This window comes from Rhinoderma darwinii, chromosome 1 (assembly GCF_050947455.1).
Source record: "Rhinoderma darwinii isolate aRhiDar2 chromosome 1, aRhiDar2.hap1, whole genome shotgun sequence".
Lineage (NCBI taxonomy): Eukaryota > Metazoa > Chordata > Amphibia > Anura > Rhinodermatidae > Rhinoderma > Rhinoderma darwinii.
In genome coordinates this window covers 560214189-560242049 of record NC_134687.1, presented here as the reverse complement: position 1 = coordinate 560242049, position 27861 = coordinate 560214189, and the positions used below count along the sequence as shown (strand labels likewise).

At 43.7% G+C, this 27861-nt stretch overlaps 1 protein-coding gene across 1 annotated transcript; it reads left to right on the top strand.

Annotated features, from left to right (window-relative positions):
- Window positions 1-376: 376 nt before the first annotated feature.
- F2RL1 (F2R like trypsin receptor 1) lies at window positions 377-15764 on the top strand. The gene is made up of 2 exons (XM_075854883.1): window positions 377-552; window positions 13062-15764. Exons 1-2 carry the CDS (start codon window positions 489-491, stop codon window positions 14165-14167), a joined length of 1170 nt encoding a protein of 389 aa, XP_075710998.1. The 5' UTR covers window positions 377-488; the 3' UTR covers window positions 14168-15764.
- Window positions 15765-27861: the final 12097 nt, after the last annotated feature.

Here is a 27861-nt window from a genome sequence, read left to right as displayed (position 1 = left end):
CCCGCTGAATGCTGGGAGTTGTAGTTGGAGAGCCACAGACTGGAGACCACAGGTCTCAGGATCAGTTTTAAACCCCCCCCCCCCCCCCAAAAAAAATGCAGATAACCAACTATTCTGTACTAGGACTCCATGCTTATGTTTTATCAATCACCATTACATGATACAGCATTCCTGATAAGGTTGTCACTCAGTTACCTCATACTGACCCCCCTGCCACTGGTTACGCAATATACCTACGCTCTCATAGACCTTACATACCTGATGCGTGACGTCAGTAGCACATTCTAAAGCAAGTGGGCGTGGTTACTGAAAACCCCGCCTTACTCAGGTGCCCTGGTTTCAGCGAAACCTTTAGGAAGGCGTGGTTAGTGATAGTTGAGCGTAGTTCGCGCTACTTTCTGGCAGTCGGGTTAGTGGGAGATATTGTTGTGGTAGAGCGCTGTATACCTGTGACTGCGGGGACGACGACGCCGCTGCTGCTGTGCGGGATGAGGGGCTGGCAGCTCCTGCTTGGCGCTGCGCTCTTGTCTACCTGTGTCGTGACAGTGTCCGGTAAGTAACCTGTGGATGTGCTTGTTGGCAGTATGTCGACTCAGTGCTGTATTCTAGTGCAATGGCTGGCGAGCAGGGAACTGGGGGCTCAACTCTCGTCTCCCCGGCGACACACCCTAGTAAATGGCCATGGCGGGTGTGTCTGATATTTCCTATAACCTCTGGTACAGGTGATTGTTTCAAGTATTTTGCTTTGGTCAGAGATTGTTCGGTTTTGTTCACACTAGAGTTGTCACAATGCCAGAATTTGGACAATACCAGTACTTTGTGTAGTATTGCGATTCTCGATACCAAAACGATAATAATAAAAAAAATAATTCTTTCGGAGGTTTAACCCCTTAGTGACCAGCCTATTTTAGACCTTAATGACCAGGCTATTTTTTACGTTTTTCCATCGGCGCATTCCAAGAGCTATAACTTTTTTTATTTTTGCGTCGACATAGCTGTATAATGTGTTGTGTGTGTTTAATAGCACCATTTTTGGGTACATATAACTCATTGACTAACTCTTATTATCTTCTTTTTTTTTTTTTTTTTTTTTTAGGGGGGTAATGGGGAAAAAAAAAACCATAAATTATGCCGCTTTTTTTTTTTTTTGTCTTAGATTTTTGCTGTTTTACTGTGGTAAAAACAACTTTATATAACGTTTTATATAGATTTTTGTATGTTTTGCTGCTTTAACACCGTAAACTTTTTTTTTTTTTTTTTTTTTTCTCAAAATTATTATAAACCGCCATAGTTTTTTATTTTTATTTATTTATTTCCGCCGTTGTAGCTGTCCCAGGCTGATATAGAAGACTTTGGCACCCTCCCCTCAAATCACTTGGATGCGGCGCTCGCTATTGAGTGCCGTATCTAAGGAGTTAAATGGGTGAGATCAATGTTGAAATCGATCCCACCCGTTAGAGCAGGTGCCCGGCTGTCTTTAGACCGCCCAACACCCGCTTTGGCCGGCACAGGACACCCATGAAAAGGCGGCGCTCTGGCATAAGTACCCTTAACGGTGTTTTGGCGTTCGTTAAGGGGTTAATATAACTCCTCGTGCCTCACATTAATAAGTGAAAGCAGTTTTTTGTTTTTTTTTTTACAGCTTACACAACATAAATTATGCTTAAATTTGTTGTGCAGGTAATTACGGTCGTGACGATATAGAATTTTTATATTTTATGTATTGAGACCTTTACTTAAATGTGAAAAGTATTTTTTTTATTTTTAAAGTGTAACTTAACATTCAACAAACTTCTGACGTGTCATAGCGATATGTCAGAAGTTTTTATTTTGGTGGGGGTCCGAGCACTGAGACCAAGGCCGGATTTACACGAGCGTGTGCATTTTTGCGCACGCAAAAAACGCGGTGTTTTGCGTGCGTAAAAGGCACTTAACAGCTCCGTGTGTCATCACATAGGATGTGCGGCTGCGTGACTTTTGCGCAGCCGCCATCATTATGACACACTGTATGTTTGTAAACAGAAAAGCACGTGGTGCTTTTCGGTTTACATTCATAGTTTTTACTGCTGTTGCGCGAATCACGCGCGTCCCACGGAAGTGCATCTGTGTGCTGCGCGTGATTTTCACGCCCCCATTGACTTCAATGGGTGCGTGATGCGCGAACAACGCACAAATATAGGACATGTCGTGAGTTTTACGCAGCGGACACACGCTTTGTGAAAATCACGGACTGTCTGCACGGCCCCATAGACTAACATAGGTCCGTGTGAGGCGCATGAAAATCACGCGTGTTGCACAGACCTATTATACTTTCGCCTAAATAAGCCCTAACAGAAACAAAGCGCTTCTGATGCTTCGTTTTAGCGATTTGGTGGGGCCTCAGTGCTCGGACCCCCACCAACCAAAACTTCTGACATGTCGCTGTGACATGTCAGAAGTTTGAGCGTTAGTTACCTTTTACTGTACTGGCATATATCCAAGGGGCATGCCCTCCTTCTCATTTGCCCCTTGAATGCTGCGGTCACCTTTGATCACAACATTCGAGGGAATAGTGGCGGAGATCAGAGGTTTCTCTGATCTCCGCAGTTAGAGCAGGGCTGCAGCTGTGTAATACAGCCATTGCCCCGCTCCTAACAAGTGTGCGCGAGCGCGCGGTCAGCATGAGGTAAAGCGGCCGGCACTGAAGAAAGAACCTGGGGGTGTTTTGCAATGCGTGTTCGGTCTTAAGTGCTGGTGCAGTGCTGGCCGTATCGCCTCATTCTGACAACGCTTGTCAGGAGCGGGGCAATGGCTGTATTACAAAGCCACAGCCCACTCTGACTAAATTCATGTTCCAATACTAAGCTGTGCTGCCGCAAAGCTTAGTATCGTAATACATAAATTAACGGTATTTAACAGATTGAGGGTGCACGGCATCAAAATAGTATCGATGGCATCGTGCAACCCTAGTTCACACTGCGCCTTAAATCCGCTCACAATCTGTCTCCAATTCAAGTGAATAGGGTTTTTGTAACCCCATTCACATGCACCAGAATAAAATCCATGTGGATATTTTAACTGCGCCATGAAAAAAAAAAAAGTAGCATTCTCGTCCTTGTGGATTTCACGTGGAAAAGCCATGGAGCCACGTTAGGAGGCCAGGAAATGTCTGTTTCTACTGGGGCCGTAGGTAGGCTGGTCATACGGAAAATACAACTGTGATCCTCGACTCGCTGTAGATATAGAAACTTAGCATAGCCACCTGTAGTTCTGCTATCTCCAGGAAACAAAGGATTGGATAGGTTTTTCCCGAAACAGGAGACCTCTAGGAGTGATTAGACTGCCTCATCATTATCTGTCCGCAGAGTCATCTGGGTTCTCTGGCACAGAACTTCTGCTAGCTCTGATGAGTGATCCAACATTTGTGATGTTATGGGCCACGGTCTCATCCACTGGATAACTCCCAGTGCGCTTGCAAGTTTATTGCTGGTGCATAGCATTTTGGGCTTTTTCTATTGATGTATATGAAAGGTCTTCTTTATTTTCCATGAGAAAAGTAAAGTTTACTCGTGAAGTGGTTTTACCTTCTCCATAACTCTAGAGTTTATTAACCTTCCCTAAAAGGGTATTCCCATCTTAGACATTTATGGCATGTGCACAGCATCTACCATTGATGTGGATCCAACCTCTGATACCCACACCTACCGTGTTTACAAAACGGGGTCCCTCTGGCCGACGCATCTATGCAGAGAATCCATGCCGAAAACTATGGGAGTTCCGGAAAATGCTCAGCTACTGTTTCCAGAATTCCTTGTCCTCTGTCTTAATTCTCCACCTGGATAGGTGTGGGTCCTATCCAGTGGATATGCCATAAATGTCTAAGATAGGCATACCCCTTTAATACTATTAATACAGTGTGTCCATAGTCTAGTGAATAGATGTGTGAATTAACAATAACTTCATATGCACTAATCCTTTGGGTATGTTCACACGCTGAGAGGCATTTACGTGTGAAAAGACAGACTGTTTACAGCTGCCTCGTTTCACACGTAAAAGCTCCTCCTCGTAATTTACGAGGCGTCTGAGACGCTCGTAAACCTTGAGCCGTGCTTCATTGATTTCAATGAAGAACGGCTCAAATTACGTGGCAAAGAAGTGCCCTGCACTTCTTTTGCCGAGGCAGTAAATTTACGCGTCGTCGTTTGACAGCTGTCAAACGACGACGCGTAAATAACAGGTCGTCTGCACAGTACGTCGGCAAACCCATTCAAATGAATGGGCAGATGTTTGCCGACGTATTGCAGCCCTATTTTCAGACGTAAAACGAGGCATAATACGCCTCGTATACGTCTGAAATTTGGCCGTGTGAACATACCCTAAAGGATTAGTGCATATGAAGACGAGATCATTGTCCCTGCTGTAATGGTGCGGTTAGTCAGTGAGGGTGTCTATTGTGAATGAAAGCATTTATTCATTAAGAACATAATGGGAGACTACTCCTTTTCTCTTTGTGGATTGCTCATTTCCAACACCCCCATTCAAGTTTATGGAGAGGGACAGCACATTTTCGTCATGTCTTTCCAGCTGAGAACGGGGACTAAGGATCCCTTGTTCTCGGCAACAGCAATGGTACCAGAGGTCGGACCACCACGTTCTTTTATAAATGTCTGATTAACAGGTCTTCTAAGTAAATAGGGTTGTCGTGGGACAACCCCTTTTAAGGCTGGGAGTCCGATGTAAGCCAAACTATTCTCTCTAAAATGTTCCAGAATAGGTTGGTACTATGTCAATACATGATACATGGGTGTCTAGGTAAGTTATCTACCAGAACATGACCTAGTATACTGCATAGTATATTGATTCAGTCTGGAAATTTGCCAGGGACGTTGTTCGCTTGCATGCATCTCATCCATAAGGGTGGTTTCACACAGTGTTTTTTTGAGCCAAAGTGGATACAAAAGGAATGGGAAATATTAAGAAAGGACTTACTCCTGGATGCATTTCTAGCGTTGGCTCAAAAAACCATCAAAAACTGCAGTGACACTTTTCCAAAAAAGGTGTGTGTAACAACCATAAGAGAGGAATATCTAAAGCCATTTGTGTTGTGAACTAGAGTTGGTTGATATATGGTTATGGTCAATGTATAATATTTATGGCTCCAAGCCAAAAATCTCTACGGATAGGTGTCCGTGCTGTAGAACTGTACCGCAAAAGATAGAACATGTTCTATCTTTTGCATTTTACAGGCCGTGCTCCCATACTTGGTATGGGAGAACGAGCCGAAAATGCTGTCTGCGGCAGTCGGTGGCCGGCCGTGCCCACAATCGTGGGCCGTGATTACGGGCACAGCCGTGTGTGTGCTCCTAATTTCCACATTTAGTCAACATGTGCTGGCTCTGTTCACATCTGGGTTGGAGGCTCCGTTAGGGGGCTCCGTCGCAGATCTGACCGAGATTACTGGAAACAATATCGCTGTGCTATTTCCGGTAAAATTATGGACACCCCGACGGGAAGTAAATCGAACCCATTAAAGTCAATGGGTTCCGTCAGCCGCCAGCGTTGTCCGTGGTGCAACGGAACTGTTGCTTCTGGAGATTCCCTTGTTCTGCTCCTGTGACGGAGCAGAACAACGGAATGACATGACGCAGGTGTGAACCCAGGAAATAAAATCAGGACCAGAATTTACCTCGTATAGTCCCGAGGCTGCAGTGAGTGAATGGTGACGTGTACAGGTCGTGAAAGTCTTGTATGGACATTTAAAGCATAGTCTGTGTTCAGTAAACACAAGGAACACCTTTATACAGTAATATATGGATCCCCCAAGCAGGCGTTAGGCCTAAAAAAAAATGGCATGTCTATCAAATCATGTTGTACACAAGGGACCTTTACACTAACTAGAGACTTTTGGACCCCCAGCGATCCTAGCAAGTCGGACCACCACTAATCGTTAAGTAAAGGCATATCCTAGCAATATACCATCTATTATAAGATGCAAACGTCCCTTTAATCTCTGTATTGCTCCATCTTCACAGCAAACAAATGTGTTCTTTTGAAATGGATTATCTTGGTACACATTTCCACCCATACCTATGAGAGATTGAGTGGATGTGTATACATAGGCTTCACATATAAGGGCCTGTTCACATCACAGTTGCCCTTCCGTTTCCCTCACCATTGATATCAATGGTGACGTAAACATTGCTAAAGGTTTCAGTTTCTCACCATTGTGACTGGGTTCCGTAGTTTTGACGGAATCAATAGCGCAGTCGACTAATTACTTGCTGGTTGTGTGTTATCCAGTGTTGCAATTAAAGAGGCTCTGTCACCACATTATACGTGGCCTATATTGTACACGATGTGATCGGCGCTCTAATGTAGATTACAGTAGTGTTTTATTTAGAAAAACGATCATTTTTGACGGCGTTATGACCTATATTAGCTTTATGCTAATGAATTTCTCAATGAATAACTGGGCGTGTTTACTTTTTGGCCAAGTGGGTGTTGTACAGAGGAGGGTATGACGCTGACCAATCAGCATCATGCACTCCTCTCCATTCATTTAGTCAGCTCATAGGGATCCTTTTAGATCACTTTGTGCTGTCTTCTACTAACACATTAACAATACTGAAGTGTTTAGACATTCCACGGGATGTCTATTCACAATCCCTGCACTTCGTTACTATTTCTGTGGTAGTTACAGCAGATCAAGTGTAATCTCGTTGTAACCTGTCATCTACAGCGTAATCTCGCGAGATTACGCTTCCTCTGCTGTAACTACCACAGAAACAGTAATGATGTACAGAGATTGTGAATAGACATCCCATGGAATTTCTATTCACTGTCTAAACACTTCAGTATCGTTAATGTGTTCGTATAAGACAGCACAAAGTGATCTAAAAGGATCCCTATGCGCTGCCTAAATGAATGGAGAGGAGTGCATGACGCTGATTGGTCAGCGTCATACACTCCTCTGTACAACGCCCACTTGGTCTAAAGTAAAAACACGCCCACTTGAGCATTAAGCAACTCATTAGCATAAATCTAAAATCGCTAATAAAGTGGTGAAAACAGATCGTTTTTTTTAAATAAAAAGCACTGCTGTCACTTACATTATAGCGCCGATCTCCTTATGTAGGAGATAGGGCACTTCTAATGTGGTGACAGAGCCTCTTGAACTAATTTTTACTTTTTTTTTTTTTTTTATTAGTCCCCCTAGGGGACTTCAACCAGCCAACGTTGGATCGCTTGCACGATATAGTGCAATACTAATGTATTGCAGTATATCGTGATTCTGACAGGCATCTATTAAGCCCTGCCGTAGCAACCATTGCCCTCCCGTGATTGCGTTGTTGGGGGCGTGATGAGCTGTTAGAGGGGGTCGCCCCCCTCTTTCTAACGATTTAAATGCTGCGGTCTCGGTTGACCGCGGAATTTAATGAGTTAAACGTGATGCCGCTAGTTACTCTAAGTTTTCGGCTGTAACAAACAGCCGACACCGGCATCGTATGAAGCGGGTTCACTCAGTGAGCCTGCTCCATACTTCTCCTACCCGACTCTGGCATATGGATACGTCAAATGTCGGGAAGGGGTTAAAAGGGTTTATTTATTTGTTGCTTATATAGCGCTGTACAGAGGTCCTTACTGTCCCCATAGGGGCTCACAATCTAAATTCCCTATTGGTTTGTTTTCGGGGTGTGGGAGGAAGCCAGAGTACCCATAGGAAACCCACACAAACACAGGGAGAACATACAAACTTGCAGATGTTGTCCTTGGTTGGATTTTAACCCATGACCAGCGCTGTAAGGCAACAGTGCTAGCCACCGTGCCACCGTGCTAAACCAGGAATGGGTGAGAATGGAATATGGCTCTGCCAGGGGAAATCTAAGTATACAAGAAAATTGCAACTTGAAGGCATTTATATGTGGCCTTCAAATCTGCAGATAGGGAAGGATCACTTGTATGTAAATTATTTAAAGCGGCTGTCCAGTTTTGTCAACCCCCTTCCATCTAAAAGGTTCCCTGATCACACCGCTTTGGTAAACAATCACAGAACAATATAAAATTACAGAGCGAGTTTACCAAAGTAATCACAGAGTAGATGTTTGCAATGCTGCCATCAATATTCCCACTTGATTGTTGGTCTTTCCATCCTGCATACCAATGGTCTAGCTCATCCGATGGGATTATTGAAGGCTTTGTCACTAGCTTTTATGTATACACAAAATCTGCTATGAGTGGTTGCCTACTATTAACCCCTTCCCTCTTTAGCCACTTTTGACCTTCCTGACAGAGCCTCATTTTTCAAATCTGACATGTGTCACTTTATGTGGTAATAACTCCGGAATGCTTTCACCTATCCAAGCGATTCTGAGATTGTTTTCTCGTGACACATTGGACTTTATGTTACTGGCAAAATTTGCTCGATATGTTCAGTATTTAATTGTGAAAAACACCAAAATTTAGCGAAAAATTGCAAAAATTTGCATTTTTCTCAATTTAAATGTATCTGCTTGTAAGACAGGCAGTTATAATACACAAAATTGTTGCTAATTAACATCCCCCATATGTCTACTTTAGATTGGCATCGTTTTTTGAACATCCTTTTATTTTTCTATGACCTCACAAGGCTTAGAACTTTAGCAGCAATTTCTCACATTTTCAAGAAAATTTCAAAAGGCTATTTTTACAGGGGCCAGTTCAGTTGTGAAGTGGTTTTGAGGGCCTTATATATTAGAAACCCCAAAAAAGTCACCCCATTTTAAAAACTTCACCCCTCAAAGTATTCAAAACAGCATTTAGAAAATGTCTTAACCCTTTAAACATTTCACAGGAATTAAAGCAAAGTAGAGGTGAAATTTACAAATTTCATATTTTTCTGCAGAAATACATTTTTAATACAATTTTTTTTATAACACAGAAGGTTTTACCAGAGAAATGCAACTCAATATTTGTTGCCCAGTTTTTGCAGTTTTAGGAAATATCCCACATGTGGCCGTAGCGTGCTACTGGACTGAAACACCGGCCTCAGAAGCAAAGGAGCACCTAGTGGATTTTGGGGCCTTATTTTTGTTAGAATATATTTTAGGCACCATGTCAGGTTTGAAGGGCTCTTGCGGTGCCAAAACAGTCAAAATCCCCCAAAAGTGACCCCATCTGGGAAACTAGACACCTCAAGGAAATTATCTAGGGGTGTAGTGAGCATTTTCACCGCACAGGTTTTTTACAGAAATTATTGGAAGTAGGCCGTGAAAATTAAAATCAACATTTCTTCAAAGAAAATGTAGGTTTAGCGATTTTTTTTTTTTCTCATTTCCACAAGGACTAAAGGAGAAAAAGCACCGCAAAATTTGTAAAGCAATTTCTCCCGAGTAAAACAATACCTCACATGTGGTAATAAACGGTTGTTTGGAGACACGGCGTGGCTGAGAAGGGAAAGAGCTCCATTTGGCTTTTGGAGTTCACATTTAGCAGGAATGGTTTGCGGAGGCCATGTCACATTTACAAAGCCCCTGAGGGGACAAAACCGTGAAAACCCCAAACAAGTGACCCCATTTTGGAAACTATACCCCTTGAGGAAATTATCTAGGGGTATAGTGAGCATTTTGACCCCACAGGTTTTTTGCAGAAATTTTTGCAAGTAGGCTGTGAAAATGAAAATCTACATTTTTTCAAATAAAATGTAGGTTTAGCTAATTTTTTCTCATTTCCAGAAGGACTAAAGGAGAAAAAGCACCACAAAATTTGTAAAGCAATTTCTCCCGAGTAAAACAATACCCCACATGTGGTAATAAACGGCTGTTTGGACACACGGCAGGGCTTAGAAGGGAAAGAGCACTATTTGACTTTTTGAGATCACATTTAGCAGGAATGATTTGCGGAGGCCAGGTCACATTTGCAAAGCCCCTGAGGGGACAAAACAATGAAAACGCCCAAAAAGGGACTCCATTTAGGAAACTACACCTCTTGAAGAATGCATCTAGGGGTGTAGTGAGCATTTTGACCCCACAGATGTTTCATAGAATTTATTAGAATTAGGCAGTGAAAATAAAAACAGTCCTTTTTCTTCAATAAGACGTAGCTTTAGCGCAAATTTTTTCATTTTCTCAACAAATAAAGGAAAAAAAGAACCCAACATTTGTAAAGCTATTTCTCCCGAGTACGGCAATACCCCATATGTGGTCATAAACTGCTGTTTGGGCAAACGGCAGGGCTCAGAAGGGAAGGACCGCCATTTGGAGTGCAGATGTTGCTGGATTGGTTTCTGGGCACCTGTGGGCCCAAAACAGTGGAAACCCCCCAGAAGTGACCCCATTTTGTAAACTACACCCCTCAATGCATTTACCAAGGGGTGTAGTAAGCATTTTAACCCTGCAGGTGTTTTGTAGAAATTAGTGTGCGCTCAATGTTGCAGAGTGAAAATGGGATTTTTTTCCATAGATATGCCAATATGTGGTGCCCGGCTTGTGCCACCATAACAAGACAGCTCTCTAATTATTATGCGGTGTTTCCCGGTTTTAGAAACACCCTACATGTGGCCCTAATCTTTTGTCTGGACATATGACAGGGCTCAGAAGTGAAGAGTACCATGCGGAGTGGAGGCCTAATTTGGCGATTTACAAAGTATTGGTTCACAACTGCAGAGGCTCAGATGTGAAATAATAAAAAGAAACCCCTGATAAGTGACCCCATTATGGAACTGCACCCCTCAAGGCATTTATTAAGGGGTGTAGTGAGCATTTTCACCCCACAGGTCTTTTCCATAAATGAATGCGCTGCGGATGGTGCAAATTAAAAATTTATATTTTTCCCTAGATATGCCATTCAGTGGCAAATATGTCATGCCCAGCTTATGACGCTGGAGACACACACCACAAAAATTGTTAAAAGGGTTCTCACGGGTATGACGGTGCCATATATGTTGAAGGAAACTGCTGTTTGGGCACGCTGTAGGGTTCAGGGCCGAGGGAGCACCATTTGGCTTTTGGAGAGCGGATTTTGCTTGGTACTATATTTGTTTGAGTATTGCTGGTGTTTTATAATTTGGGGGTACATGTAAGCGGGGCGGAGTATATAAGGGGCATAGTCAGGTGGTATAAAAAAATAAAAATAATCCATAGATGTGTGTTACGCTGTGAAGCAATCCTTTCTGCACAGGCCGGTGTCGCACTGATAAATGGTGTCATTTCTTATCCCCCTTTTGGTCCACACTCCGCGCCTTTGTAGTTTGGGGAATTTTGCTGGGAAAGTATTATCCTGGTATAATACGGGCACCGTCGCTTCCATCGGATATGATTGGGCCCTCCCTTCCTGGTTCCCTAATTTTAGGTCCTTGATAAATCGCCTCTTGAAACAGAAGAAATGTTCTCCTCGGGCACAACTGCATATTTTTTTATTTCCTGACTTATTGGAGCCATAACTAATTTTATTTTTCATAGACGTAGCGGTATGAGGGCTGGTTTGTTGCGGGACGAGCTGTAGTTATTATTGGTACCATTTTGGGGTACATGTGACTTTTTGATCACCTTTTATCCTATTTTTTGGGATGCCAGGTAAACCAAAAAACGCAATTCTGGCACAGCTTTTTTTGGTTTTTTTTTATACAAAGTTCACCACGCATTATAAACTACATGTTACCTTTATTCTGCGGGTCAGTACGATTCCGGCGATACCTCATTTATAGAACTTTTTTATGTTTTACAACTTTTTGCACAATAAAATTACTTTTGTAAAAAGAATGTATTTTTTCTGTCGCCAAGTTGTGAGAACCATAACGTTTTAATTTTTTTGTCGACGGAGTTGTATGAGGGCTTGTTTTTTGCGGGACGAGCTATAGTTTTTATAGGTACCATTTTTGGATACGTGCGACTTTTTGATCACTTTTTATTGTAATATTTGTAGGGCAAAGTGACTAAAAAACAGAAACTCTGGTAACGTTTTTTACGGGTTTTTTTTACGCTGTTCACCGCGTGCAATAAATAATATAATATTTTGATACCTCCGGTCGTTACGGTCGTGGCGATACCAAATACATATGGTTTATTATTATTTTTCAATAATAAAGGACTTGATAAGAGTAAAAGGGGGATTGTGTGTTATTTGATTACTTGAAACTTTTATTGTTTTCAAACTTTTATTTTTTGCACTTTTTTTACACTTTTTTATACTTTTTTTACACTTTTTCTCAAGTCCCACTAGGGGACTTGAAGGTCCAACGGTCAGATTTTTTTTTTTCTAATACATTGCACTACCTATGTAGTGCAATGTATTAGATCTGTCAGTCATTCACTGACAGCAAGCCGTTTAGGCTTCGCCTCCCGGCGGGGCCTAAATCGGCTTCCGTAATGGCAGAGCAGGAGACCATTGTGTCTCCTGTTGCCATAACAGCAGTCGCCAGTCCCGATTGCCTGTCAGGGCTGGCGATCTGCTTGTAACCGCTACGATGCAGCAATCGCTTTCGATTGCTGCATCGAAGGGGTTAATGGCAGGGATCGGAGCTAGCTCCGGTTCCTGCCGTTACAGGTGGATGTCAGCTGTACAGTACAGCTGACTTCCACCGCTGATGACGCCGGATCAGCTCCTGACCCGGCGCCATCTTGCCGGCAGCTACGGAAGCCGATCAGGCTCCGCCGCCGGGCGGATCTTGACCGGCTTCGGTGCTAGGCAGACCGGGAGGCCAGTATTAGGCCTCCGGTTGCCATTGCAGCCACCGGAACCCCGGCAATTTCATTACTGGGGTTCCGATGAGCTGCAAACACCTTAAGTGCAGCGATCGCGTTTGAGCGCTGCACTTAAGGGGTTAATGGCGGGGATCGAAGCTAATTTCGGTCCCCGCCGTTACAGTCGGATGTCAGCTGTAAGATACAGCTGAGATCCGGTGATGATGGGACCGGCTCAGCTTCTGAGCCGGTGCCAAACGTTTGACGTACATGTACGGCAAGATGCGGGAAGTCAGTACTTTCCATGACGTACATGTACGTCAAATGTCGGGAAGGGGTTAAAAGTCCATTTTCTGTTTTTGTTTTTTTAATGGAATTCATGTTTTGGAAGAACCTAACTAAGTTTGTATGTCTATTGTTTTATAGGTCAAAATGTTACTGGAAAAAAGAATGGAAGAAACTTTATTGGCAAACCAGAAACATACAACAACATCACTGGAAAATACGGCTATACAGTGAATGAATTTGCAGAGAATGTCTTGACTGGTGGCTTGACAAGAGTCTTCCTTCCTTTAATTTACATTATCGTGTTTGTCATTGGATTGCCAAGCAATGCTATTGCATTATGGGTATTTTTTTTCCGAACAAAGAAGCAGCACCCAGCAGTGATCTATATGGCCAACCTGGCAATGGCTGATTTAATGTTCATTATCTGGGTTCCACTCAAGATTTCATATCATCTGAATGGCAACAACTGGATTTATGGAGAAGCCATGTGCAAAGTGCTGGTGGGTTTTTTCTATGGCAACATGTACTGCTCAATACTTTTCATCACATGTCTAAGTGTTCAGAGATATTGGGTAATTGTAAATCCCATCTCTCACACCAGGAAAAACACTAAAATTGCATTCATTGTATCAGGAGCAATATGGATCATTATCGTGTTAAGCACCATTCCGTTATATCTCTTCGATCAGACGGTGTTTGTCTCCAACCTCAACATCACTACCTGCCATGATGTCTTGCCACTCAGCGTTCTGGCTACCGATATGTTCAGATACTTCATCTCACTTGCCATTGGGCTTTTTTTCTTCCCAGTTATTCTCATGTCAGTGGCTTATGCGTTTATGATTAAAACCCTGAATGACTCAATCACAGATGAAGCTATTGGCAAAAAAAGAAAGCGAGCCATCATGCTAATTGTTACCGTACTAGTTATGTGCTTGGTGTGTTTTTTACCCAGTAACATTTTGCTCTTGGTTAATTATGCTACTATAAAGGAAAACCATGTTGGGAACATCTACGCCTTCTACATTACAGCCCTTTGTCTCTCTGCCTTGAACAGTTGCATCGATCCCTTTGTCTACTACTTTGTGTCCAAAGACTTTAGAGAAAATGTCAAAAACACCTTCCTCTGCAGGAGCGTAAGAACTGTGGAAAGAATGCAGATCTCATTTAGCTCCATGAAATATTCCCGAAAGAGCAATACCTACACCAGCACGTCCAGCAGCACAAAAACAAGTAGCTGCTAAAGACGGACAATGAACACTGTAGAAACCAGATCTGACTAGAAAACTCTGGTGTTGCTTTCCTTTTCCGTGTGAGAATGCAAGTCCTATCGGCACAAGAAAGCCGGGTCATTTGCGAATGTTGCCTTCGGAGATTCTAATTACACTTTATACAAGTTAAACACGAAGTCTCGGTTTTAATGTAAAGGTTTTAGCGTTGTGTTGTGTGGAAGTTTTTATAAAATAAAAATGTAACCTTAGTAGGGATCATTTCTTACAACCTACGGAGGTATCTGTATTTCTAAACAAAACTCTGGGACCGATCCTAGAAGAATGAGAGCCTTCAGAGAAAGCTCAATAGCTTGTGAGAACTGAGCCTTAAAGTGAATATCCTTTTTAGCACTGTTTTAGGTCCAACATCCTATGCTGATAATTTCATAATATCTTTGATACAAAGTTTCAACATCTTATCATTTAACGATGTCTATGCAGATGATTTGATTTATTAGGAAAACCGATCGGCATAGAAGTTTATACATATTTTAGATAAAGAACCAATTGGCGTTTAATAGTAAACGTCCCCTGTAAAGCAGGTCGTCCTCACGCATCCGTTATTGTTCGCTTCTGACCTGTAGAAATGAAAATATGATGTTTGTGGTTACCAATTGTCCCATAGCAGTTTGGCCTTGGTTAGAATTGCTGTAGGGGCCTCTTCATAAGCTCTTGTTCTACAGCTTTGCATTTAAAGCTTGAGAATGATAAATGGGCTTGGTAAATATGCGTAATGAAGGAAAACGGTCGTCTTGAATGACCATTTTCATTACATGTGATAACTTTCCTAAAACGTTAAGTTTCCAGTTTTGCACTACGGAGGTATCCTTACATTTCTTAGTTCATTATTTCCCTTCTGAAGCCATTAGCCATGTCTTTTATTTTAGGTAGACCAATTTCTTTTCATAGTTCCGGCATCTCGCAGAACTTCTCTGTGCTCCTGCCTTGTGACACAGATACCAACATACATGCCAGGATGAAAATGTTTTCTGCCTTCAGGCATATACAATAAAATGGGAAGCTAAATACACACTGTGTGCTTGGCAATGATTCCTGATGGCAAAAGTACAGAAAAACAATTAAGTTTAATTGGAGGTGAAAATGTCTGGACTCAAAGGTGAATTGAATAAGTAGGTTAAATGCCTTATGCACTCATTGGTTGAGAATACAGTCACAACCAGGTTGGGTCACCCATGATACTGTGTATTAATGCCTCTGGATGTGGTGAAATAGGCCAAAACTGGATAAAAACCTATATTTCATACTAATTTGCATTAGTACGTCTTCATGATCAACTAAACATCGGTCTCAGTGCAGTTGGTGTTTCGTTGTGTTTATGCTCTACCTCTAAAATGCTAGTATAGACCGTCCAATATATCAAGACACTTCCATTTGCTCAATAACTTCTGTCTTAATATTTCAGTATTGTATAGAGGCAGGTAAACTGAGGAATATGGGCAGTTCTATGTGGAATGTATTATCAGATTATATATTTTTTTTTCATAGACCATGTGAATTTTTATTCTGTAAAATGTGAGCAGTAACTTTTTGTAGTACTAGTGTTTTATTTTATATTTCTGTATTTAGCATGCAAGTAATCTTATGTGTGTGTATATAAAAAGTATAAAAGATCGTTTTGAGTAATTCATTTAAAAACTCCTTTGGTCCACACAACCCGCACAAGTTAAAAGATCGCTGGTAATTTGTTTCTGAAACGATTGAAAAGGGACTTTCTGCAATCGCACCCATCTCCTCTATAGGGTCGGGTTGACATGTGGCATAAATACTGCGAATTTTCCGCAACTGATTTCGTAATTGGAAAATCCACAGCATAATACAGTAGTAGAGTGGATGAGATTTGAACAAATCTCATCCACACGCTGCGTAGATGAGCGTAAAAGATATTCTGTTATTTGGCTTGTGCGTTTTTAATCTGCACCATGTGAATTGTATTTGTGTAAACGCTGTTTTTTTTTGTTTCAGGTTTTTCTCATTGAATTTGATGGAGGTAAAACCCGCAACAAATAGCAGTTGCGATTTTTGCAGTGGGAAAGCTGCGATTCCGCTGCAAAAATCACAAATCTTATACTTACCCAGAATTCTGTTTTTCATCCAGGCCGGCCTCCTGGGATGACACTTCATCCCATGACGGCAGGCTGTGGGATGCCAAAGGAACGTCACCATAGCTCTCGAAGTATGAAACAATATTTTTTTTCATTCAGTTTTCCACAGCGGATGTTCTGTCCGAAGCACTGCACGGTATTCGGCTGGAATTCCCTGCGGCGACCAAGGCGGATACGCTGTGTGCTTTTACGCAGCGTATCCTCTCTGTGTGAACATACCCAAAACATGTTTGTTGGCACATCCTGTTGAGGTCTATGGCAAGCCCACAAATGCCACAAATAGTCTTTTTCAAAGTTCATGTGTATTGGGAACTTGTCCTACCAAATGTTTTAAACTACTCTCTATGTGGATTGTTCTGAGACACCTGCCCCACTTTTTTTTTTTTTTTCTCTATTCTTTTTATTTTAAATGTCTACACTTCCTCACCTGCACCTTGTTTTCACTACCTGTTGTGTACCTGGACGCTTGCCAATCACAGCTTGTGGCTACAGGCTTAACCATTATCGTTATTGTTACAAATTATTTTCAAATCTGTTGGACTGAACACTTAGGGTATGTTCACACGGCTTATTTACGGACGTAATTGGTGCGTTTTACGCCTCGATTTACGTCTGAAAATGCGCCTCGATAGCGTTGGCAAACATCTGCCCATTCATTAGAATGGGTCTTACGATGTTCTGTGCACACGGGCATTTTTTTTTTTTTTACGACCTGCTGTCAAAAGGCGGGGGCGTAAAAAAAAAAAAAGACGCCTGCGTCAAAGTGCCTGTCACTACTTCAGACGTAAATGGAGCCGTTTTCCATGCACTCCCAGCTCCACTTAACGGCCGTAATGGACGCAGCAAAAAGCGCCTTAACATGCCATTACGGCTGAAATTACGGTGCTGGTTTCTCCTGAAAACAGCCCCGTAATTTCAGCCATTACGGACGCTGCCGTGTGAACATACCCTTATGGTTCCTGCTTCAAAAAGTGCTCTTCGTCACTTGTGGTAAATGTTAACCATTGTCTTAGAAACAATATGCGGAATAATAGTTATCATGGGTAATTTTATTTCCTCTTGCTTATATAGCCCCATTATATTGAATAGCGCTGTATGGAGATGATCACCATCTACATCAATCCGTTTTCCAAATGCAATCTCGTGATTTTTGTAAGTAGCGCCGAACACCAGTGGTGGGTGCTTGCCACTGCTGACTAAACCCTATCTGCATGTCTAAACTGAGTGCTCCAGTTTATCTTTACAATGTTGGTGGGGTGAAAATTCTACCTACAGCATCTAGAATATACACCGAGTGCCACAGATAATATCCACATTATTTATTCATCGATCAATACGCTATGTAATAAAATAGTAATTTTAAATTCTAATATTTTGATTCAAAATAAGATTACACCATAAACTATAATAAATGTACTCTGTTTCTGGGCTTCCTACCCAAGGCCCCATGCATACGAGAGAAACTAATTGCGGACCGTGATACGGTGCACAATTATGGACCTGCCCAAGTCTGTTGGCAGCAGACACCTTTCCATATCGCTACAGAAGGGTGTCTGTGCCGTAAATTATGGAGCATGTCCTGCTTTTGGGTTTTTTTCGGCCGTGCTCCCATACTTTATGGGAGCACGGCACGAAAATGCAGCCCGTGGTGGCTGTCCGTGCTCGCAATCGCAGGCTGTGATTATGAACACAGCCGTGCCCATGAGGCATAAGGCTGGCCATACACACTAGATACTGTATATGTTCCTCCTGATCCCATCATAAACATGTACGCTTGGTCAAGAATTCATATATTCTGGATGGGCAGAAAGGCTCTGCCAGACAGCCAGCGGCTTATTTTCCCTTCAAACAAAAGGAGTGGGCGTGTTGATATCGAACTGACCGATCCTTTTCACCCCTGAAATTTGCTGTCGAGTGGAGAAGCCCACGTGCACATTAGATGGGTGTCCGATCCTTCTTTCATTAATCTAATGTGTACGGCCACCATAAAGCTTATATTAGCTTCTTGCACACCAACTTATTGGGTGGTGGGTGTATACATATGCTTTGCAATAGTTCAAGGAATCTGTTAGCAGTTTTGAGGCCACTGTGAATGGCCACAAAACTGACTGCAATATAGTGGACGTCATTGCAACGTTACCGTTTATCGCAGTCATGTAAGTTGCTTGACTGAGTAACCGACATTTAATTCTCCCAATGAGGGGGTTGCAAGTGCCACTCTCTGCTCTGAATGCCGGATCTAATGCCCAATCGGGAGACTGTTAGGGCTGTCCCTCACATCAGACGGAGTCAGCAGTTTTAAGGCCTCGAAACTGCTGTCAGATTCACTTTAACAAGTGAATTACACAGCTCGGAAGAAAATAATTAACTTAGGTTACAGATATATCAAATACATATTCATTCTCTACTACGTGGGTCACTTTAACGGGCAATAAGGGTTGACCGATATTTATAGAACAATTTTTATGTTGTATATTACAGTTTAGCATATACAGCTTTTGGTCATTGCATTAAGAAAAATACTTTCTCAAGGCAATCCTTAAAAATAGAAGGTACACAAGTATTTCACTTTTTTTTGTAAACTGGCGGATTCCAGAGGGTGCGGCCCAAACGTGTGTTTCTGGCTTACCAAACATCTAGCAAGTGCCTTTCTATTAATAGGTACATTTTAATAGTGTGATGTATGACTGATATGACAGTAATAGTCTACTTCTTACGTAGTGCTTGCAGTCAAATTCATGTTTACGTTTCATGCCAACTGAAGCCTTTACTGAGTCCCAGCCGGATCTTCCGGTCTTTCTAGGTTTATCTAACTGATGTATCTATAGAAAGAGCTGTGACGTGACTGAAAACTTTATCAACTGAAAAGAAAGATTTTTTTTTTTGATTTTTTTTAAAGTTTCTCGGTGAGTTTTAGGCCTGGTTTACACAAGCGTGTGCGTTTTGCGTGTGCAAAAGGCACTTAACAGCGCCGTGTGTCATCAGCGTATGATCCGCGGCTGTGTGATTTTCGCGCAGCCGCTATCATTATTACACTCCGTTTGGATGTTTGTAAACAGAAAAGCACGTGGTGCTTTTCTGTTTACATTCAGAGTTTGACAGCTGTTGCGCGAATCACGCATGTCCCACGGAAGTGCTTCCGTGCGGTGCATGTGATTTTCACGCACCCATTGACTTCAATGGGTGTGTGATGCGCGAACAGCGCACAAATATAGGACATGTCGTGAGTTTTTTTTTCAGCGGACTCTCACTGAGCAAAACTCACGGACTGTCTGCATGTCCCCATAGACTTAAATAGGTCCGTACGACACGCGTGAAAAGTATGCACGTCGCACGGACGTATATCACGCGCGTGTAAACGAGGCCTTAAGGTAAATGTGAAACATAATGCAAAATTTATATCCACCTCTAACTACTTTATCATACTATATAATGATTGAACTTTTATAGGTCCACAAACATTATACTTGGCACTGGTTAATAAAACCCTTTTCCAGTTGTACAGGAAAATTCCTTGGAGCCAGCCGGCCGTTCTATTGATGTCACTGCATGGTCATCCTACTAAATGATCTGTTCCCACTATATCCACCCATACCGTAAACCCATACTGGAGCAGTACTTTAGACTAGTAGGCTCAGTCTTCAGTTAGTGAGGGAAAGGACAGACCACATTAGCGCAGATATCTTGTGGCTAGGATCTCAATAATAATTCTGTCTATAACATCCCTCTAGTAGCAGCTACTGAAATGGCAGGATTTAATAAGGCTAATAATTCACATATCTGCTCTTTAACCTTTTCCTTAGACAAAAATTTACTATGCCCATTACAACATGAAGGAAGTGCTATCTTGTAGTGCGCTTAGGGGGTTGTCATTCCACTTCACATAGACATCGGTGGGGAAGCAGAGCTGACTTTTCAGGTGATGTTTCAGAATAAGTAGTTGTGTGTATGTGGAATAACACTTTCTGACCATTATGTGACTTGTAAGTGGCATTATTTAGCAGTTTTCCCCTCCGATAATTCTCGGTTATCTCAAAGCAAGTGGGTGGAGCCTAACTGCTATCATGTCTTCTATTCACTGCATACATAGAAGAGAGAATCCTGTTTGCCTATCGCTTACATATAAATAGAGGCAGTAGTAGCATGGAGGACATTATACAGCAGTAATGACCAGTGTAGCTGAGAATCCAGCACTGGGATGATATAGAAATCCTACCATTGCGTCTGTGTTTTTCTTTCTGCTCCTACTTCCTCCTCCTGTCCCCAAAAGCTGCCCCATACAGTATAATGCCCCTTTAGCTGTCTCTAGTGCCAGTGCCCACATAAATAGTGGCACATAGCACCACTGTGCACATGTAGATAGTGCCATATCCTCTGTAGATAGCGCCATTGGGGCTCCCTCTAGGAGCAGAATCCCCAGCTGTAACGTCGGCAATGTTCTAACCAGGGATCTCGCTCCTAATGTTTCTGTCCATATATGGACAGTGATGTCAGGGGTTCCCTCTAGGAGCGGAATCCCTGCCCAGAGCGTCGTCAACACTCTGAAGGGGATTCCGTTCCTGGAGGAGACCCTGATGTCACTGTCCATATATGGACAGTGACGTCAAGGGCTTTTGCGGGCTCAGCGCTTAAAGTAGCGCTGTGGCTGTCGTGTCCTAGACGAGTGGAGGAGCTCCCTCTGCTCTGTACTAATGCTAAAGCAGAGAGCTGACTGTTTCCTGCTTCAGCATTGGGTTCAACTGTATCTGCTTCCTGTGGACACAGATGCAGTTGACACCAGGACATACCACTGACTGCCCGGGACAACAAGACACCGCCCCGAATTCGGGACTGTCCTGCTGAATCCGGGACGGTTGGGAGGTAGGATTTAAGGGGTTGTCTAGGAGTACAAAAACATGGCTTCTTTCTTCCAGAAACAGCGCCACACCTGAAAACAAGTTGTGCCTGGTATTGCAGCTTGGTTTCATGAAAATGGTGTAGGGCTGAGTTGCAATACCACATACAACCTTTGGATGGGTGTGGCACTGTATTGGGCAGAAAGCAGCATTGTTTTTCTAATGCTGGACAACCCCTTTACGATTAAAGGAGCCTTTATACCCACACTGGTGAGGGGGATGAGCTGTCTACATGAGAGATATCACTGAGAGGGGTTCTGTTAGCAGTGGGTAGAGAAGCTGTGAGAAATAGAATTTACCTGTCATTCTAGCGTTAAGTGCTGGTGCCATTGCCCTTACCCCAATTCATTCTATGTTAGTACCGTGTTTAATAAAGATACCAGAGGGCCCGATTCTCATCATAGAGCATACAGGAGTTTAGACCTATGAAATACATTAGCTCATTCTCTAACATACAATCTAATAAACAGTTAGAACCTGGTTTAAAGGGGGCAGTGGGCCCTCTTACCTGTCGGGCCCCCGTGCAACTACACAGGTCGCAGATACGATATGTCTGCCAATGCTTCTTACTTATGCCTATGATGTGTCAGAAGATAGGCATAATTATAGCTGAGAACAAGATATCAACGTTGTCTCTGTTATAATATATCTCTGTGTAATTATTATTATTTTTTTTCCATAGACACAACCTAATAAAACATGCATATTTTTTTGTTTTAGGAGACCAAATATTTTCTGCTGATATATGGCTACATTCATATTCGCTGTGACTTGTTTCTTATGAAGATACCTAGGGAGTGTTTTGCTGTTTTAGTTCCCTGAAGACTTCATTCGTCCTCCTCCATTAAGAAATGTGTGCAAACACTTACACGCCTATATCATTTGCTTGCTTACGTTATTTAAAAGCTATAAACTGAAAGTGTGAGGAAAACACAAGGAAACAGCAACTTTATATGCTTTATATTGGGTTTGCAATTCCGGTTCCATGCATTGATTTATACAGATAAATATAATTGGATTCTCTACAATAGATTCCAAATAACTTTCTAATGGAAATATGTATTACATAAGCAGGGCTGCCACCAGCAATTCCTGGGACACATACTGCGAAGAAGTCTATGCCCCCTTATGGAGGGGTTAAGAGGAAACACAACTTGCAGGTGCGTCAGGTGCAAGGTGGAATGAGATTTTGCGGGAGGTAGGAGCTTTGTGAGAAGACAGAAAATAAAGACAGGCGGGTTCTGTTTGAGGGAGAGTGGACAGAAGCATGTGACGGGCTCTGAGGGAGGGCAAGGACACGGAAGAAAAAAGGTTGAAAGGGATTTCTATGGGGAGGAAGGGCACAGAAGGTGGAAGGGTACTGCATGGGATGGAGGGGGGCATAAAGTTGCAGGAGCAGGTGTGCAGGAGGAGAGAGGGGCTCTGCTATGGTAGTCCATATATGGACAGTGATGTCAGGGGCTTCCCCAGCTGGAGTCCTGCAGCAGAGCGCTACTAGCTTTCTGCCTGAGATTCCTCCTCTGCTCCTGACATCACTGTCCATATATGGACAGTGATGTCAGGGGCTTCCCCAACCGGAATTCCAGAGCAGATCCGCTTCTAGCACTCTCCCTGGGACTCCTGCTCTGCTCCTGACATAACTGTCCATATATGGACAGTGATGTCAGGGGCTTCCCCAGCTGGAGTCCTGCAGCAGAGCGCTACTAGCTTTCTGCCTGGTACTCCTGCTCTGCTCCTGACATCACTGCCCATATATGACCATCGCTCCCCGCTATGAGCGTACCGGCAGGGTTTAAATAGCTCTGCGTCGGTACACTCAGGGGCTGGAGCTAGCGGAGTCTGGCCTCCCACACCCGAGCTAGCTGGGTCCTGCCACCACACCACCAACGAGAGCTACTTACCTGCTCCACTATGGACCGGCTCACCTCTCTTGTCGCCTGTCCTGCCTGCCTCCTGCCTGCCTCCTGCTCCACCAACGAACTCCTGCACGGACGCTCCCCAACACCAACGAGTGCTAAGTATCTAATGCAGCAACAGCTGCATTTAACCCTTTCCCATCTCTCCCTATTCCCCTAGAACAACCCTTTCACCCCTGTCCTAGCCCTGCACTTTAAACCTCTCTCCCCTACACTGCAGCAAGATCCTGAGTTAACCCTTTGCCTCACATCCCCATAGTCACTACTTAACCCTTGATTCTCCTGGAACCCTGAGTTAACCCTTGAACCCATGCTGTCCCAGAGTCCCTGAGTTAACCCTTGCTGCCCCATAGTCCCTGAGTTAACCCTTGCTGTTGTATCCCTGGTTAACCCTTGAACCCTTAGCGCTCTGCCTGGGACTCCTTCTCTCCCTCTGACATCACTGTCCATATATGGACATTGATGCCATGGGCTTCCGCAGGGACAGAATCCCAGAGCACAGCCGCTAGCACTCTGCCTGGGACTCCTTTTCTCCTCCCGACATCGCTGTCCATAAATGGACGACGTCAGCGACAGCACCCAGCCTCCAAGTGGGCCCCCCACCCCGAGGGTAGTGGGCCCCGGCACTTGCCCGGGTTTGCCTGCTGCTGCGCCGACCCTGGAAAGGCCAATAACTTAAGTTTGGAGATCTCGAGTTTTCAAGATGAAAATTGGTGCGGACAGATGCTCAGATGATTGGGGCACTTTCATTTGGCTGAGGTCCCAGCTCTCAGACCTTAGACCTGGATAATAGCGTTTGAAATGGGCCTCTGGGTTTTGCAGTACTGACTCATGATGAAGCTTTTTCCATTTGCTTAAGATAAAAGCCAAAAATAATAAGTGAATTATCCAGACAACACGTACAGTCAGAGCTAGGTGGGTGCAGTGTTGTTTGAGTGTCAGGAATATCTGACTTGCCTTTCAGGGAATATATCATTCTGATGATTCACTTGGGTCTCTCCAACTAAACATTTATTGTTAGATCCAAGTTATGTGTGATGTTACAAATGAAGTGCTGAGTAACAGCATCCTCATGTCTCAAGAATCAAACCTTATTGTAAACGGTCCTTCATTCCAGGATCTATTACTAGAATTTTCTGTGACTTACTTGCTGGATCATTCAGTTAGAGCTGTTTTTTCTCAGAACTGACACTCTTTAGTATGGCGATCTGTTCATATAATTTTAGTCTGCTCACATGTTGCGGTCGAATCTAGTTTTTTGCAAAACCACAGTTTGATCGCAGCGTGTGAATATTCCTTAAGGCCGGGTTCCCACATAACGTAAACTCTGTGGAATATCCGCAACAGAATTCTGTAAGAAAGTTCCGCAGCATTTACAGTAGCAGCAAAGTGAATAAGATTTAAGCCAATCTCATGCACATGCTGCAGAAAAAATCTGCAGCCAAAATGTTCGAAAATTGACTGCTGTGCGGAATTTAAATCTGCACAACATGTCAATTTATAGTGCGGATTCGTTGCTCTTCTGTAGCGGGTTTTCCTCATTGAAGATAATACTTATAGCCCGACCGTTGTCATAAGAACGCTTTCTTCTGTTGTCTGTCCAGGCCGGCCTCCTGAGATGACGTTTCATCCTATGTGACTAGGCTGCAGTGGTTACAATGGCTGCCGCGTCATCTCAGGATGTCGGACTGCACGGACAACGGAGAGATACGTCGCCATGACATCGGTCGATTGTAAGTATAGACTTTTTTTCAAACGCTGTTTTCCGCAGCGGATATTCCGCCCAAAAAACTGCACCACTATTTGGTGCAGTTTTTCGGGTGGAATTCGCTGCGGGTTTTAGGTCGGGTACACTGCATACTTATACGCAGCGTATCCGACCCTTGGGAACCCAGTCTAACTCTTAGAATTAGGAGCCCTTCACGTCACACTCTTTCCCTATGCTTAGCGTGTATGTCGGGAAAGCTCCTGATGTACACACAATAAACGTGTACATAGGGCTCCATTAGCTCCACGGAGGCCGAAAGGATAAAAGAGCTTTACACTGCATGCCCTCCCCTACCGGTAAATTCTCTCCTCCGCAGAGCATTGCCGGGCTCCAGAGCTGCATAATGCCACAATCAGAATACATTTCCTGTTGGACAGTTGAACAAATTACTAATATGCAGATATCGATAGATTGCCACATCCTTATCAATAATCATTTTGTCATTCGCATAATATTATTTGTCACTTGATATCAGTCCCAGCAATGTCACTCGAACACATGGATGCCCCATTATTCCATGATTCTATTTTAATGTATGTCTTGCCTTCAACCCTTGTCATGATCTAATATTAACCAAAACGAAACATTTCCTTGCACTTCTTCACAGAAATCAGATTAAAATCGATCAAATCAGAATATATCACATCCAGGTTAACAGAATGGAAATACAATGGCTGAGCCTCATAAAGAAGACATCGTATGGAAACACCATAATATCCGAATCCAATCTTGTAAGTCTAGCAGTTAGATCACTTCCAGCACTCTCTCAACCATTAAGTACTGTATGATCAAGAGATAATCAGTAAGAACTCATCATTCAGCCACTATGCATAATATCAGATGGTGGTCATTTTAAAGTAATGATATTGAGGCGCATGGTCAACTGCCATTTTACTATATAGTGCTGCACATAACATACAATTATTTATTATCTTGATTGCACCATCTAGTGACTAAAACAGGAACTTGTTAAAAAATAATTTGTGGGTGTTTTAGTTTTTTGCTTTTTTCCCCCGTCATGTTTTTATTCTATTACGCTTATTCATATGAAAGGAAAACTAAATATGAAATATTGCCGTTTTCACATTGTTCACTACAAGTCAACACAAGAACCTTGTTTTAAATCTTCTAAATCTTGTTTTACATTGGACAAAGGAAAACTGTATGTTAGCATCTCATTATAATTTTTCAACAGAGAGCTAATGATATAATGACATGTACATTGAAGCCTCTTTGAGCCGAAAACCTCTTTGATTCCTGGTCTCCAACATGGCTGTAGCGTCCATGGCCGCGGGCCGTCGGGTTTACTCACCTCCCGACGCCCGCAGCCATGGATCCGTGAGCGCTGATCCCCGTCTCCCTCCTAGGAGACGCCAGCGCTCACTTCCGCTCCGTTCGGCTGTATCCCGTAGTGTGCTCGCGCCCGGCCTTATAGGGCCAGCGCGCGCTAATAGGAAATCGTCATCATCATCAACTGCCACGATTTCCTGGTCTATATGAAGGCCCCTGGCCTTCTAATCCTTGCCTGAGCGTTGTTAATTTTCACAGTCTGTCTTGCAAATGGTCCCTTGGTGTTTCCCGTTCCAATTGTTACCCGTGCCTTGTTACCCGTTCCTGTTTCCCGTGCTGTGCCTTAGTATCGAGTCTTGCCACGTCCTGTGTCTTCTGCCACGTCCTGTGCCATCTGCCACGTCCGGAGGAAACCGCCACATCCTGTGTCATCTGCCACGTCCGGAGGAATCCGCCACATCCTGTGTCATCTGCCACATCCGGAGGAATCCGCCACGTCCTGTGTCATCTGCCACGTCCGGAGGAATCCGCCACATCCTGTGTCTTCTGCCACATCCGGAGGAGTTCGCCACGTCTGGTGCAACTTGCGGCTCCTGTGTCATCCGCCACGTTTGGTGCCATCTGCTGCACCCATCTCATCTGTGCCAGAGCTGCGGCGACCATCTGGACTATTCAGGTACCCTTGTGCGGGACATTGTATTTCTGGGGTGTCCTGTTGTTTGGCCAGCTGCCTCCCCGCTGCGGCGGTTCGGCCTAGTGAGTCCACTAACCCGCTCCGTGACAGTACGCTCAGGTCATGGACCCCGCTGGTCAACCTGAGACTTTGATGACACAAGCCATGCTGGCCGAGATGGAGGATCTCCAGTCACGACAAGACCAGCTCCTCCTGTCGGTGAATGCCATAGCCCATCGGCTGCTTGCTCCAACCACAGTCGTCACCGCACCCGTTCCTGCGGTTCCGCCTGCTACACTTCCTGTCTGTACTGGTACCAACCCCCTGTGTTTCTTGCCGCTACCTCCACGCTATGACGGAGATCCGAGGTCCTGCAGGGGATTTTTGAATCAGTGCCTAATCCATTTCAGACTACAGGCCAGGTCCTTCTGTTCGGATGACGTCAGGATCTCCTTCATCATCTCTCTCCTTACTGGCAAAGCCCTGGCATGGGCTAATCCTCTGTGGCAACATCAGGGACCAGAGACCCGGGACTTGCAGTGCTTCCTACAGACCTTTCGCTCGATCTTTGAGGAACCTGGGAGAGTTTCTTCGGCTGCTGCAGCCTTGCTAACCCTACACCAGGGAGACCTCTCCGTGGGCGAGTATGCCATCCAGTTCCGTATCCTGGCTGCTGAATTGACCTGGAACAACGAGGCTTTGGTGGCTACGTTCTGGCAGGGACTGTCTTCAGGGATCAAGGACGAGCTGGCTGCTCGTGATTTGCCATCTACCCTGGACAATCTTATCCTACTCGCCTCCCGAGTTGACATGAGGATCCGGGAACGTTCCCAAGAGGTTCTCCGGGAGAGAGAACTTCCCAGGCTGGATTCTGCTGTCCCACAATCCCCCTCTGTCATCCCATCAGAGGATCCGATGCAGAGTAATTATGTCAAGTTGTCTACCCAGGAGAGACAACGCAGACGCACTTCTGGATTTTGTTTGTATTGCGGCCATGGAGGC

Excerpts from the sequence above, each read along its gene's own strand:
- F2RL1 (XM_075854883.1), top strand. The coding sequence starts at position 489 with ATGAGGGGCTGGCAGCTCCTGCTTGGCGCTGCGCTCTTGTCTACCTGT. Across the intron at positions 553-13,061 it reads CTGTGTCGTGACAGTGTCCG|GTCAAAATGTTACTGGAAAA; the intron begins GTAAGTAACCTG and ends ATTGTTTTATAG.